Source organism: Hemicordylus capensis, chromosome 10 (assembly GCF_027244095.1).
Source record: "Hemicordylus capensis ecotype Gifberg chromosome 10, rHemCap1.1.pri, whole genome shotgun sequence".
Classification (NCBI taxonomy): domain Eukaryota; kingdom Metazoa; phylum Chordata; class Lepidosauria; order Squamata; family Cordylidae; genus Hemicordylus; species Hemicordylus capensis.
The window spans coordinates 12,971,376-12,985,580 of NC_069666.1; the positions used below are offsets into that span (position 1 = coordinate 12,971,376).

General features: G+C 43.7%; 1 protein-coding gene and 1 long non-coding RNA gene across 30 annotated transcripts in view; one reads left to right on the forward strand and one right to left on the reverse strand.

Moving 5' to 3' along the window:
* Positions 1-14,205, forward strand: part of LOC128334856 (uncharacterized) — a 221,080-nt gene that overhangs the window by 183,027 nt on the left and 23,848 nt on the right. The window lies entirely within an intron of this gene.
* The window catches only part of SEMA6D (semaphorin 6D), a 410,879-nt gene that overhangs the window by 6,410 nt on the left and 390,264 nt on the right, over positions 1-14,205 (reverse strand). For 24 of the 29 annotated variants that reach the window (XM_053272271.1, XM_053272269.1, XM_053272268.1 and 21 more), the window contains one exon: positions 5,764-9,906. The exons of the other annotated variants lie outside the window; for them this stretch is intronic. In XM_053272271.1, the coding sequence (XP_053128246.1) occupies positions 8,606-9,906 (1,301 nt within the window). In that variant the 3' untranslated portion in view covers positions 5,764-8,605. Of the gene's footprint in view, positions 1-5,763; positions 9,907-14,205 lie in introns of those variants that run through there. 29 annotated transcript variants of the gene reach the window in all.

The following is a 14,205-nucleotide window of genomic DNA, read 5'->3' on the forward strand; positions in this document are numbered from 1 at the left end:
AATTACGGGGTCAAGGACAAGTATTGTTTTTCTTTAATGGTGGTTTGGGCTGTGTGGTTCACCCCCCTTTTCCTCTATTATATTATTTTATCTCTTACACTGATATTCTGCCTATCTTCCATTATGGAGCTCACAGCATCATAGGTGGGGTTTCCAACTGCTCACCCATTCGGGGAGGAGAGCTGGTCTTGCAGTAATGAACGTGCATTGTGTCCTCTGCTAAGTAGGGTCTGCCCTGGTTTGTATTTGGATGCATGAGTGCTGTAAGATATCCCTTAGGGGATAAGGCCCTAGCTGTAATAGAGCATCTACATGCATGCAGAATGTCACAGGTTTACTCCCTGGCATCTCCGGGTAGAGTTGAGAGAGACTCCTTCCTGAAACATTGGAGAGTTGCTGCCAGTCAATGTAGCCAGTACGGAGCTAGTCTGTCTGACTCCGTATAAGGCAGCTTCTTGTGTTCTTGTGGCCAGAGCTAGAGTTGCTTAGCGTCAGTCAGCAGGATGGTTGCCTCGTGTGCCCTCAGAGCATGCTCTGGGGCCCGATTCATTTTCAATACCCATTGTTCTTCTAAAAGCCTGTCCCAATGTTATTTTATTTTATTTTATTTTATTTTGTCACATTTGGACCTCACTCTTACTCCGAATAGGATTATTCCTGTTCCCCCACCCCCACCCCAGCCTTTCACAATAACTCAGGGACAGGGCAACAGCTAGGCTGAGAGCTTATAATTTGCCTTAGACTACCCAGAGAGCTTAGTGACTGAGCAGGGATTTGAACCCACATCCATCTGGTTCAAGAGCCATCTGGTTCAGTGATTTGAACCCACATCCCTCTGGTTCAAGTCCAATATTTATCTGCACACTGGCTTCTTAAAGAGCTATGGAGAGGTGTGGATTTTGTATTTCCCATGGAAGCATTCCTAGATGTAACATTGAGTGGCATGGGAGATTCTGCACTTGTGCCACTTGGAAACATCCTATCCTGGGAACCAGTTCATCACTGGCATGGGAAAGATCTGGGATATGGACTCCTCCCACAGAGCTGAAGAATGTCTATTTTTAAAGTTATATGCACAGAACGTAAGCTCAAGATAACGGCTTGCAGACACTCGGTGCAGTCCATCTGTTGAAGCAAAGCTGATCTGGACTTAGTAAGATGCCTGCATGGGAGAGACCACCTGGGGACCCCTTCGGAAGAGCAGGTTATACCTGCAACAAATGCATAATATTTAAAACACCCACCCACCCATCTTTGTCCCGCTTGGTGAAGGTTGTGCCTCTATCAGACATGATAATGAAGAGGCTCACACATCAGTGCCTGAATGCTGTAGGAGTTGTTGGGTGGATAAAGAAAGAAACAAGTTTGGAGTTTTGTTTCCTGCTGTTGGCAGTGGGGAAGGTCAGATGCTGAGAACAGCATCAGTAAAGCCATATGAGCATCCTGACCTTAAGCTTCAGAAACATTTATATAATTATCTCAGTACAGAATGAACCTTCACAAACACTGTGAGAAGGACTGTGCCTCTGAGGGTGGAGCTGGCCATTGCTATAGTGGTCCTCCATGAATTTATCTAAACCCTTCTTAAGCCATCCAGGCTGGTGGCTGTCACCACATCTTGTGGCAGAGAATTCGATAGGTTAGTTACGTGTTGTGTGAAAAAATACTTCCTTTTGTCAGTCCTAAATTTCTTGGCAATCAGTTTCATGGGATGGCCTTTGGTTCTAATATTATGCAAGAAGGAGCAATTTCTCTCTCTCTTCATTCTATGCATAATTTTATAGACCTCTATCATGTTGCCCGTCGCCGACCCACTGACTGCTCCAAAGTGGGTGTGTTTTGCTCATTCCTGGGAGATGCCCGCTCACCATGTTTGGGTCCAGAAAGTTATCTTAGGACTTGGGCGTGTTTAATTTATGCTATAGGGTTGTTACAAATAAAAAATGGCATAAATGTGTGCCCTGCACTTGGCGGAAGGGTGAACTTTGTGAGAAAATCTTTGGTCTATCTTCAAAAGAGCTGGAAATGTTATAGTCTTTATGGATGCATAACTGACTCTTCCATGCATAAGTGTGCTGCCCATAGAAGAGTGGGATGTGTGTACTGCTCTGTGAGAGTCTAAACCACACCCTCACTTCTGCTGAGCTCACAGAGCCTCCAACACTACTAACTACTGCATCATCACTGCAGCGACAGGCCTCCCATTATTTTCAGTGAGAGGCTCATTGCCAAGGCGATGACACTCTTCTTAGGAACCATGGATCCTACTCTTCATGGGCAGCACACTGCACTGTATGTTCAGGCTTACTGTGGTGGCAGCTGGCTTGAAAACAGTTTTTGGAGAATGGTAATGCTTGAATTCTGGCAGAGAAATTTGAACATTGAGGACCAGGATTGATGTTCCTTTGTGCTTGCTTCTGCACTCCATACCATTCCTGATCAACCTGTACATCTGCAAATCAGCCAATTGCTACATAGGCACTGTAGGCCTCCAGCCTTAAGGGAAACTGACTTTGTAAAGGCTGTTGTTTGCAGCAGTTGATTTCTTGCTGTTTGTGGGACGGATGGAGAACCAGTTCAGTATGCCTCGTGTTTACTTCATTTGAAACAAGTGGCCCTGCTTTTGTGCATGCATTGTTGGGCATTCTTTCTATTTCTATTTCTCACCCACCCCCTCCCCAGATTAATGTCTCTTCCTCTTTCTTTGCTAAAGATAGACAGTGGCACTTCTCAAAGACACCAATTTATCAGGGCTGGATGTAGCCAGTCAAAGGAGTGGTGATTTTTAAAGCAGATGTAGAGGGCACTGGGTTGACCGCATTGTAAATTGTGTTCACTACTTATACTAATTACATGCTGCCCACTTTATGCTGACAACTGTAGGATGAAGTGCATCCTCATTCCATAAATCAGTGGGTTGTGTGAATTCAGAAAACACTAATAAAATCAGAGCTCTCAATATATAGAAGTTCCATGCACCTGCCTGTGGTTCAAGACTAATGATAATTTCAATTTTGGGAGGAATGCTGCACAATGCGTCCAGCAGATTTTCTTCAAGGCTTGATCTACAGACAGCAGATTGGGTGATAGAGTCCTGGGTTAGTGAAAAAGACTATATTATTTTAGGCCACAGGTGGGTCGGTACGTGTCACATTCATGAATGCTCCCTTACACAAACAACTCCTTCCATAGAGGAAACTAGCACAACAGTTTCTCCGTCATGTGCTGGGTTTGTTTTCTAATCAATGGGGAGATTTTTTTAAGGAGGAAAGTGTGGTATTCTCCATTTGTAGTTTGAAGTGGTATAGTCCGTTTTGCTACACAAGTTATGTAGGAAGCTGCCTTCTACCAAGTCAGATTCTTGGTCCATCTAGCTCAGTATGGCCTACACTGATTGGCAGCAGCTCTCCAAGGTTTCAGGCCGGTGTCTACCTGGAGATGCTGCCAGAGTCTGACCCTGGGACTGTGTGCATGGCAAGTAGAGCTATGGTCCTTCCTAAGGAACTATCACAGGATTCTGCTGCACTGTAGACTAGGTGAACAACTTTAATTGTGCCATGGAGAGAGGAAAGGAGCATCACCTCAGAATTTGCAGGAATTGAGTTCTTCTGAAAGACACAATACATTTACCTATTTAGGTCCACATGCTGGTAGTGAACTAGTAATTGCAGTAGTGGGGAATTGGGCTCCAACCCACAGAGGAACCTGGACAAGGACATACATCATGTGCTATATTGCTACATCATATTGTTGCTTTATTATATTGTTGCATGTCATAAAGCATCAGTATTAATGTTCAGGTATGTATTTTTTCCTGCTTCCACCTTGAAATCTAATTATTTCCTACCAAAAAGCCAAATATGAATTTGCTCATATTCTGTTTGTCTCTCCTATTCTATCCCCCCCCAACAAAGAAAACCCGTAAGCACCACAAAAGAGAATAGCGGTACTAGTAGTGATGTGAGCTATTGTGAAGACCAATGCCGGTAGTTCACCTGTGTGTCAGGTGACACCCATGTTTTCTACGGCTACAAAATTACCACTGCTTGGCATGCAACTGTTGTACCTGTGTTCTTTTTGTATGATTTCCTGTTTGCTATTGCTCCAGAAGAACTACTGGCTGAGGAGGCAGTAGGGATGAACGAAGCCGGAAACAGTCTAGTCAAATCCCACCAGAGTATTAGGTGCCTGGAGTTAATATTTGTATGGTGTGTGGTATCAAAGCATAGAGAATGGAACTCTGAGTCACCCACCACCTAAAGCCCTCCATGCAGGAAAGAAGAGAGAGTTTGAATTTCCCCTTCTCTTCTCACTGGGGTGGACCAAGGATGGCTAAGGGTCTAGCCTTTGCATGCAGCAGAACATGGTAGAATTGTACCAGTTTAAGCTGCATGTGAGGGATGCTATCTTTCTCCCAGTAACAAAACAAAACAAACCTCCTCCCTGCAAGTAAACAGCTAGTACAGTGTAGAGAAAGGTGCTGTTCCTGCTGTGCTAGTTCTCTACTAGCATGGTGTATGTTTGTTGCACTGGGTTCCTTCAAAGATGTGATCCCTCCACCTGCAGTGGACGTTTCATCATTTCAATGACACCACCCCCTCATAACCACTTCTCTCGGCTGTATTCATACACCAGGCACATTTCACAAGTGCTGACTTTGCAGCTGTCAGGTGGTGGGACTTGAAGAGAGCTGGATTGTCTTAGGTGACTGATGGCTTCTAGTCGGCACTCATTGGGCATGCTGGATTTCTTTTTCTTTTTCTTTTTAAGGAAGCGATTGTCTGAAATGGCTCCAATTCTATATTCATGATTCTGTCGGCATAGGAAGTTATATCCCCACCCTGCACCTGTCTGCAATTCCCAACGGTCCCTTGAATGTTTTATATTCATTTCAGGACTGTGACATCCGTCATCTCAAGAGTTGGTGTGTCATTATCAGAGAATGGAAACACACCTGAGTGCAATTTTAAAGCTTCATGGTATTTAGTAACGATGATGACGTGATGGTTCTTTGGCTTCATAATGGTCCTGTTAAGGGAAGTGTGGAGTCCCCAGCCACCCGCCTTTCATTGGAATGATTTTATATATACTAAAAAAAAGGCAGTTCCTGGATTCCATCTGTCACATTCTGGAGTGACCAAGAACTGGAACAGGGGAAGTGGGAATCAGCAGGTGAATGGGTTGAGTGATATAGATTGGGGCAGGCTCATTTCCCAGTTATTGAGTCTTGAGACTATGTAAACAGTCTGCAATCTGGTGGGCAGTTTGTGTGTGTGTGAAAACATGCTGGGTATCTCTGTATACGTGGTGTCAGCTAAGCGTCAATCCTGGTGGAAATCTCTGACATTTCAGAAACAGAGTAGGCTAAAATAATAGCTCCTCTATTGACTGCTTGGTAGGTCTGCCAAATTTTATGTAAGGTATTTATGGGCAGATAGGGCTGGGAGAGACTCCTGACTGTAACCTTGGAAAGCTGCGGCCAGTCAGTGTAGACAATACTGAGCTAGATAGACCAAGAGTCTGACTCTGATAAGGCAGCTTCCGATGTTCCTATGAAAACATTAGAATGTGCACAACTGTGTCATTCCACCAGCCTAGTGACTTCTTGCAGGTGCTGGTCCTTTGTGGCCATGAAGAGCTCCCCCACCTGCAAAGATGAGGCATATTGAGGTGTATAGGAACATCCATGCAGGTTCCTTTCATTCCCTGTGTCTACATAGGAGATGCTCTTGATGGATTGTGCCTAAGAGGCAAGACACTTGATACAGCTGAATAGTTTATTTTGACTTTACATGCGGTGTTAAAAACCCAAAGGACGTATTATTTACACATCCACAATACAAGTTTACAAGATATCTATACATGTTAAAGTACTCTATGGAACATATAGAGTAGCTTCCTTTCAGGGTTGCTTTTTTTTAATGCTGTACCATTAAAAAAGATACAATCTGCATTTACCTTTGCACAAATGGATAAAGCATTTTTAAAACAAAAACCCAACAAAAATTATAAATTAACAGAATAAAGACTATGTTGAATGTTAGAGATTTCAACATAAATACTGAGAGAACTCACATTACCATCTAACAAGGCAGCACAATGTTACAGAAAGTTATTCGGGTTCACATAACATTTATGTTTCGGTTTCACACAAATATGGATTATTAATTAATATTTGTAAAGTGAATTCAATTCAGTGTTGTCGTTTGATTCTTGGTTTACATTTTTTAAATTATTAATCGGCATGGTTTTAGTTGCAAGACTGGAATGTTTTAATAAAAACAGTCCTAGGTATTTTCCCCCAATCCAGACTTTTAGGGGAAGTAAAGGTCTTTTAATGATCAACACACAGAATGGAAAAAGGAGATTATTCTATAGATTAAGGAACACTGATTCTCTTTTTTTTTGGAAAGAGAGAGACTAATATTCCCCCCCCCTTGACATGTAGTAGAAATCAGTATCTTGGGTTGAAGTTGTATTTTTTGAATATAGTGCCCTGTATTTGTTGTAGCAATGACCTTTTTTTTAAAAAAAGTGACCGTCACTTGTGCATCATTCTGCAAGCTAAACAATCAGCATCTCTGATGAACATCAGCTGCAAGGGCATCCTGGAGAACCCCACTTAATAGCTTGCTCAGTTTCAGCAGGTGTTCATTACCTTAGAATCCTCTTATGATTTCACATTATTACTGTTTGATCCTTAAGTGAGTGAGGGGTGGGATGTTTAGCACAGAAAAGGTTGATTTAATGCTGCTGTCTCCTAGGCTTATAGGCTTTCTTTTCATTGTTAATTAATTGTTCTTGAGGGGGTATTTCCCTACCCCTTGTTCCTTTCATCTTTTTTGGGTACTGTTGAGAGAACTTGCAGCTAGCAATCAGGGACGTATTATGTGCGTCTGAGAACACTTGACAAGGGTTTAGTAGGGTTTGGTTTTGTTTTAAATTGTTTGCATAAGTAAGGCACAAAATGCACATATCCAGGTAAACTCACACATAATATTTACAGAATGTTGTCATTACCGGCATGACTTTGGAGAACCCACAAGTTGAAGCAAACTGGATTACACCCCTGCTCAGTTTCTTTGTGGATGGATCCTGCCAGGCCAATTGGTGTCCCTTTCTTCCTCTTGGAAAAGGGATTTCCAAGAGTTGACACCTTGTTCCAAATTCATCCCCTCTGTCTTAATACACGCACATCTGGTCCATATCCACAGTGCTCGAAGGGTGAAGAGGGTCACCCTATGAGGGAATGAGTACAGGGTGCTTGTTCCTGCTTACCCCACCTTGATCCTATTTTTTGTGCGTGTGACAATGCCAAGAGACAAGATGGTGGGCTAGCCCCTTTGTTCCCCATTAGCACAAGGCAGATGGGTGGATGGTCCCCTGACCTACTGTGTTGCTTTAACAGTCCTATGGGCGGGGGCAATGAAGCAATCCTCTATTTTGGACAATATTTATTTGTTTCCTGTGGATCTCACTCTCCATGGCTCTTCTTGGCCCATGACTTTATTTTGTCTCATAAAGGGTGGGGGAAGAGGTGACTGAAACAATATTTTGCCTTTTGAATTGGGGGTGGGGAAGGCTCACTGTGATGAAAATTTAAGAGCCCCTGTCCTGGATAAGGAATAATGAGAACATTTGTAGCTTGCATTTACACCAGGCAGTAAACTAGGAGGAAGGTCTAGATGAGGACCATGGAAATCCAGTAATACCATTAATGCTACACTTGAAATTTAGTAATCCGATTCAACAGTCACATAATTTTGCAGGAGTATGCTTACACTGCTTTGCAGAGTTCTTGGTTCTGTCATGTAAGGAAATCTGAAATCCCAAGCCTCCCAGACGAGATCCATAATGAACCCCATGTGCCCCAAAGAACCAAAACCAAAGCATGATAAAACCATGTAAACATTTCTATAGTTTAAAAGATGCAAGGAGATCGAATACCTCTTAGTGTTTATGGCTCGCTTGTTCACACTCACTCATCCATTCTCTCTCTCTTTCTCTGTTGCACACACACTCTTGCACACAGAACTCTACCTGTGTCATTAAACAAAATGCTATCCATTGGAGGGAAAAAAAATTGCTACACTTCAACTAGAGACTGAAATTCAGCAAGTTGCTTATTAACCAGCTCACTGGTCGAGACATTTATCGTTTTCGGACATTTGTGCAAGAGGCACAGGCAAATGCATACATCTTAAAATGTTCACATTTCATGGGAAGACTACACATTTATGGCAGTCTAAAATGAACCCCATTTTATTATTTATTTATTTATTATTATTTCTTCAAGTATTTTTTGCTCCCGGATCTTTTTTGCTTTCCTCCCCCAGCACTTGAGCTGCTCTTTCGAACGGTCACGCAGTCCTTTCCCATTGTGCTCCTCTGCTCCAAACAAAAGAAATGTCATGGCCAGCCCCTTCCTTTGTTTTAATCTGTTTAGCGAGCCGAGTCTTGCTCGAGCCAGGCATGTGGCGGAACAAGATGTTGTGGCAGTAAAGGCAGCTTCTTTGGCTGCTTGTTCTCTTGCTGGCGACAAGCAAGTCTCTGCCTTAGCGTCTGTCCCACAACATCGGCCCACACTCGTTAGAATATGCAAGTCTTAGTAGCTGTACTTGTTCAGTGGTCTGACTGAAGGTGTCTGAGGAACAAACGAGGGTTTGGGTGGCACATCTGGCTTTAGGGAGGGTGTCCGCTTTACTCCTGTCCGAGGAAGCGTTCCGTTGCTTGTGTAACTGCTTTGCCTAGACAAAGATGGCTGTAGGTGGACATTCACGGGTGTCCCTTGCATGTAGTCCATCTTTGAGCCTGCAGCAGGAGGTATGTACCCTCCACGGTTAATACTAGGCTGCCTTGATAACAGCACACCATTGGGTGAGTTTAAGTTTTTTGGAAGGGCTGATATAGAGTGCCTCTGTGAAGAATTTTTGTGATAGCCTCTCTGTCTTTCTAAAGAGGTCATTGGTACTGCAGGTGTGGTAGGAACGTCTACCCGCTTTGTTGGACTGTTTCGCGGAAGGGTGGAGGGCGGAGAATACAAAGATGCTTCCCTGTTAGGAACTTTGGGAGGAATCTCCACCATATTTCCCATTGGATCCAGCATTAAAGTCTGGTGAGCCACCTGGAGGTCTCCCATAATAGCTTTGGGGTTAGGTGTTTCATTTAAATGTTTCAGGAAATCATTCAAGGTGTTCCTGGAATCAACAGACCTTCGGTGGTCTCTTTTGCTTGAGGGCTTTGTAAGGGGGTGGTCCATATTCTGCATCTTTTTGTCTGCTTTGTGCGCATTAGAATTTGAGAAGGACATATTGTAATCATGAGTAGCATTTGGAAGAACAATCGCACTGGGGATGTGCCCGTGACTTAAAGGAGAATGTGGCGGGGGACTAGATGGAAAAAACTGAGGGCTCTTCAGAGGGGTTTCTTTTCTAGAAGCACTGAGGTGGTTCTGTGCTTTGTCCAGTTGGCTTTTCATAGACTGTAAAGTCTTTTGCTGCAGCACTGGTGTGGATTCGGGAGTCGGAAGCGCTGCAAGTTCTGGAGGTTGGCCTCTGTGGTCCACCATCATCATTGACTTTGTGTCCCCAGTTGGCAGTTCTTTTCGGCTCATTAGCAAATTGGAGTACAGTTTGGGTGAGTCAATGTTGTGTTGATACTCCTTGACTGGACTATCAAAGAGGCCATTCAGCTTGGCAAAGCTTCCGCTTGAGTCCGTGCAAGACTGAGCTGATTCTGCATCTTTATGTATCTTCCGAGATTTTCGCACAAACATATCTCGGTAACAGTAAACAGCCACGCCTGCAATAAAGGCTCCCAGAAGAAAAGCAGCAAAGACACAAGTAATCAGGACATTCATGTGTACCATTTGGTTGGACTCTCCCGACTGCACTTCCCACCTTACACCTACAACAAACACACACATTATTGATAGGTTAGAGCATGTCTTATGTTGTGGAACCATAGCACAAAGCTTGCCTGCCTTAGACTGCAATCCTAAGAAGACTTAATAGAAAGCAAGCACCACTGAGATCAGAGGTGCTTCTCCCAGCAATAGTGATCATGAGTCTCCTGACGTGCATACTCTACAGGGAACCATGGCCCCCCTATCAAAATCTCAGCAGTTTAAAACCGGTTTTAAAGAACTTTTGTTAACATTTTTGAGATGTCCAATACCATAATGGCCAAAGTTAAAAGCATTTTTAACTCCCTTTGATGTTTAATGGGAGAAAGTTAAGCACAAGTTTAACTCTCACATTAAAATCCAATGGGCTTGATTTTGGTTAGATTATGCCTGTTGAATGAAACAAACTGTAGTGGAACTTACCTCCAAGTAAACATGTTTAAAATCATGCTCTAAATCTAGGATAAGGATTTATGTTTAGATTATTGCAAATATATGTTTGTTTCCCCCCCTTTCATTCTACACCACTGGCAGTAGAATGAAAGTCGAATGGTAGACATTGGACCACATATTATGCAGCATTAGGTGGTTGGAAGAACGGTTGAATGCTTGCAGAAAGGCTTCTGCATGGCTTCAGAGAGAGCTTTTCCTGCAGCCAAGCACATGGGCGGGGGGGAGGGAAGAGCAATTTTGCTGCTCTCCTCTTGTTGCAAAAGACCTTTCTGCTTGCAGAAGCATGTCCTGGGGGCCTGTGTGACCCTCAGGGACATATTCCTGCAAGTGGAAAAGTAGTGAGGAGATAGAAGCAATAATTGCTCCCCCTCCATGTGTGCATGGCTTTTGGAGAAGCCCTTAGTATGCTGAAGGCTCCCTGGAAGCATGTAGCTCTTCTTCCATCCAACTACTGCTGCAAGGCAGGTTGGCCATTAAAATGTAACTACCTGTCATTTTAACTATTAAAATGAACAGAGCTGCACTTGTGTAATGCCAACTGTATGAACAAACTACTTGTAAATAGTAGTTGTAAATTTACTTGTTTGTAAATTGTACAACAGCACTACTGCAGCCCTCAAATTATGGGGAGCTCTTGTCCCGAGACAAATGTCCGTGCTGGCTCAGCAGGTTGTACTGCTGTTGAGCTGGACTGGAGAAGTCACTGTATGGTCTTTTCACATCACATTTTTGGACCCCTTGCTCTTGCAGTGAATACCAAGCACTGCATGGCAGAAGTAGGATGATTCTTGGCTGACTCAGCAGCCACCTTGTTGAAGTTAAGAAGGTTATGGTGTGATCAGTGACCTGGTTGGGAGACCCATGTCTGCCACCTTTGAGGATCAGGCCATAGATTAGTGGCATCTATTTTACATGCAGGAGGTCCCAGGTTCACTCCCTAGCATCTCCAGGTAGACTTGAGAAGACTCCTGCCTAAAACCCTGGAAAGCTGCTACCAGTCATTGTAGACCAGGCCTGCTCAAATTAGGCCACCACTAGTTGTTTTTGGACTACAACTCCCATAATCCCCAGCCACAGTGACCAATAGCAAGGGTTTTTTTTTGGGAATTGTAGGTCAACATCTGCAGGAGGGCCGAAGCTGAGCAGCCCTGGTGTAGACCAGGGATTCTCAATGTTGGGTCCCCAGAAGTTATTGGACTTCAACTCCCATAATCCCCAACACCAGTGGCCTTTGGTTGGGGATTATGGGAGTTGAAGTCCAATAACATCTGGGGACCCATCGTTGAGAATCCCTGGTGTCGACAATGCTGAGCTGGATGGACCAATGGTCTGGTTTAGTGTAAGGCAGCTTCCTCTCTTCTTAAACCCCTCCACCCCAAATGCCTGCAGTAGTCTTCCGTTGCAAAAGGCATTTCAGGCGCCTGCAGTCAGAGTGACGTATTCCAGCTCTTGCCTTGCTCTGTTCTCCGGGCAGGTGAGGGCTGCTCCTGTCTGCTCCTCTTTCTAACAGTGCCCTGCTTTTCCATGCTTGAGTAACCAAGGAAAAAAATCACACCATATATCAGCTATTTCCTTTCCTTGTTCTCTGGCTGCTTTCCTCGGCTCTTCCCCCTCCCAACCGCTGGACAGGGCAGCTGCCACCAGAGAGAACAATGAAAGAAAACCGTCAGCATTGAGACGTCTTCATATTTTCTTGCAAGGAAAAGCGGAGCACTGCTGTGAGGGTGACTCCAGCTCCCTCCCTGGCCAAGAGTGTGGAGCGAGGCGAAAGCTGGGCTGTTCTTCCGCAGCTGCTTGTAGTGGCTGATGGAATGAGAGGCCGCTACAGGCAAAGAGGGGCTGCAGTGAAACTGGCAAGAAGCCATTGTGTGACCCAGACCCTTGGGAGAACTGGGCTGCATGTCGTTCTTCTTTCTGTCTCAGTTTGTTGCCAAATATCCTCTTAGAGCTCACAAATGTATGTTATTAACACTAACGATTTCTGCTGGAAAATTGAGGTTAGAAGGTGCGACTCTGCTAGGCTGCCATTAATAACTCATGGAAGGATTTCTCTCTCAATTTCCTGCCTGACTCATAAATCAGAATCAAAAGTGAGATAGGATTATGCAAATATTCTGTAAAACTGTATAATGCGCACTGCGTATTGTTAAAACTATGTTAATATTTTTCAAAATGAATGCTTTCTAACTTTGCTATTTTAGGGTGGTATTCTCGACAGATTAAAAAAAAAAAAATCTCCCATTTAGTTTAAAGTCTGTACTCTAGCTGTAATGAACATTTGGAATTAAACATCATTTAAAAACCATATGGCTAATGAGAGGTATTAGTGTTTTTATAATATAGAATACATTTAATTTAAACCTAGAAGAGGAACAAACAGAATTAATTTTTCAATTCACATGTTAATATCAGAGCTTGCAGATTTTTCTGAGTGTGTTCGTTTTTGTAAAGCGACCACAGACATTGTGCTGTTAATATGTTAGTTGGGCAAAATGCGCCTCATTGTGTTATTCTGCAAAGGAGAAAAGTTATAATGAAGAAGAGCAGTATAGATTGGCTATTTTTTTGGGTGCTGTTATTAGAGGCAGGGCCTTTGAACAGAATTAAGTGTCCAGGGTTATTGGTTTTAATGGCATTGTGCAGAAAGAGGGGAAAAGATAAGGACTGGAGAAGGCTTACTACAGGAAATGCCACAGAGTGTGACTGAAAACATGTGAGCAGATCCTGATGAAAGCAGGCTGATCGCAAAAGGACAATAAAGCGATTAAACACCTGAAGCAAATGACAAATGCACTGCCATAATGGTCGTAAGGAAACCTGATCAATTTCAGCGGATAGTAAAATGTGAGAGGTCTGTTGACTCATGTCTACAGGGAAACCTTTCGCCATTCATGGAACTGACATCCATGGTTCTGTGTGTCTATGGCTGGGTAACTGAAAACCGACCTTGGCATACGCAAGGAAATGGGAATTTAAAAGGGTTAATTTCTGCATATCTGTGGTTTCAGGGTGGCCGGAAATGACCTCCGAGATAATTTCCGGCCACCATTTTAAGGAGAAGAGACATTTTGTGACTCATTGATTAAGAAACAAAAACAAAACCTTTTCCCACTAAAAGATTGTGGAGAAATGGTAGACTTTGGAGGGGGGGCATTGCAGGACAGTGGCAGATCCATGAAGCACAGTAGGGCACTTTATTTCCATTATTTCTGCCATTTTGGTTTCTTTCTTTTTCTTGCAGCCTCCAGGAACCTACCCCCACTTCCCATTGACTTAATACTCTGTTATCTGCGGCCGTAGTGGAGAAGAGAACCCCCAAGTATTAATGGGGTTTGCCTGTATTAGGAAAAAATGGCCATGCAAATGCATACCAGATGTGTGCAAAACTAAAGTGAAACTCAAACTAGCCCATGTGGGAGAGGGAAGCAGAGGTCTGGTACACAGGATTGCTGTGAGAATAAACTGGGTTCTCACGACAACCCGGTGAAGTGGTTTAAACTGAGAGATAGTGAGTTTCATGGCTGAACAGGGATTTGTGCTCAGGTTCTTTCTGCCTAAGTCCAACACTAGCCCAAGTCTGCACAATTTCAGCCTTCCTACAGATGTTGACCTACAACTCCCATAATCCCTGACTACTGGCCAATGGGGCTGATGGGAGCTGTAATCCAAAAACAACTGGAGGGCTGCAGATGTGCAGCCGTGCTCTAGCCTCTACTCCAGATGGGCTCTTAAAAGGGACACACTCCTCTTGCAACGAATCTTCAACTGCCACCATGCAGGACAAGTTGTTACTGGAAGGCAGAAGAGGCAGTTCACTGTGTTTCCATCAGAAGTACACAGGTTAGGCT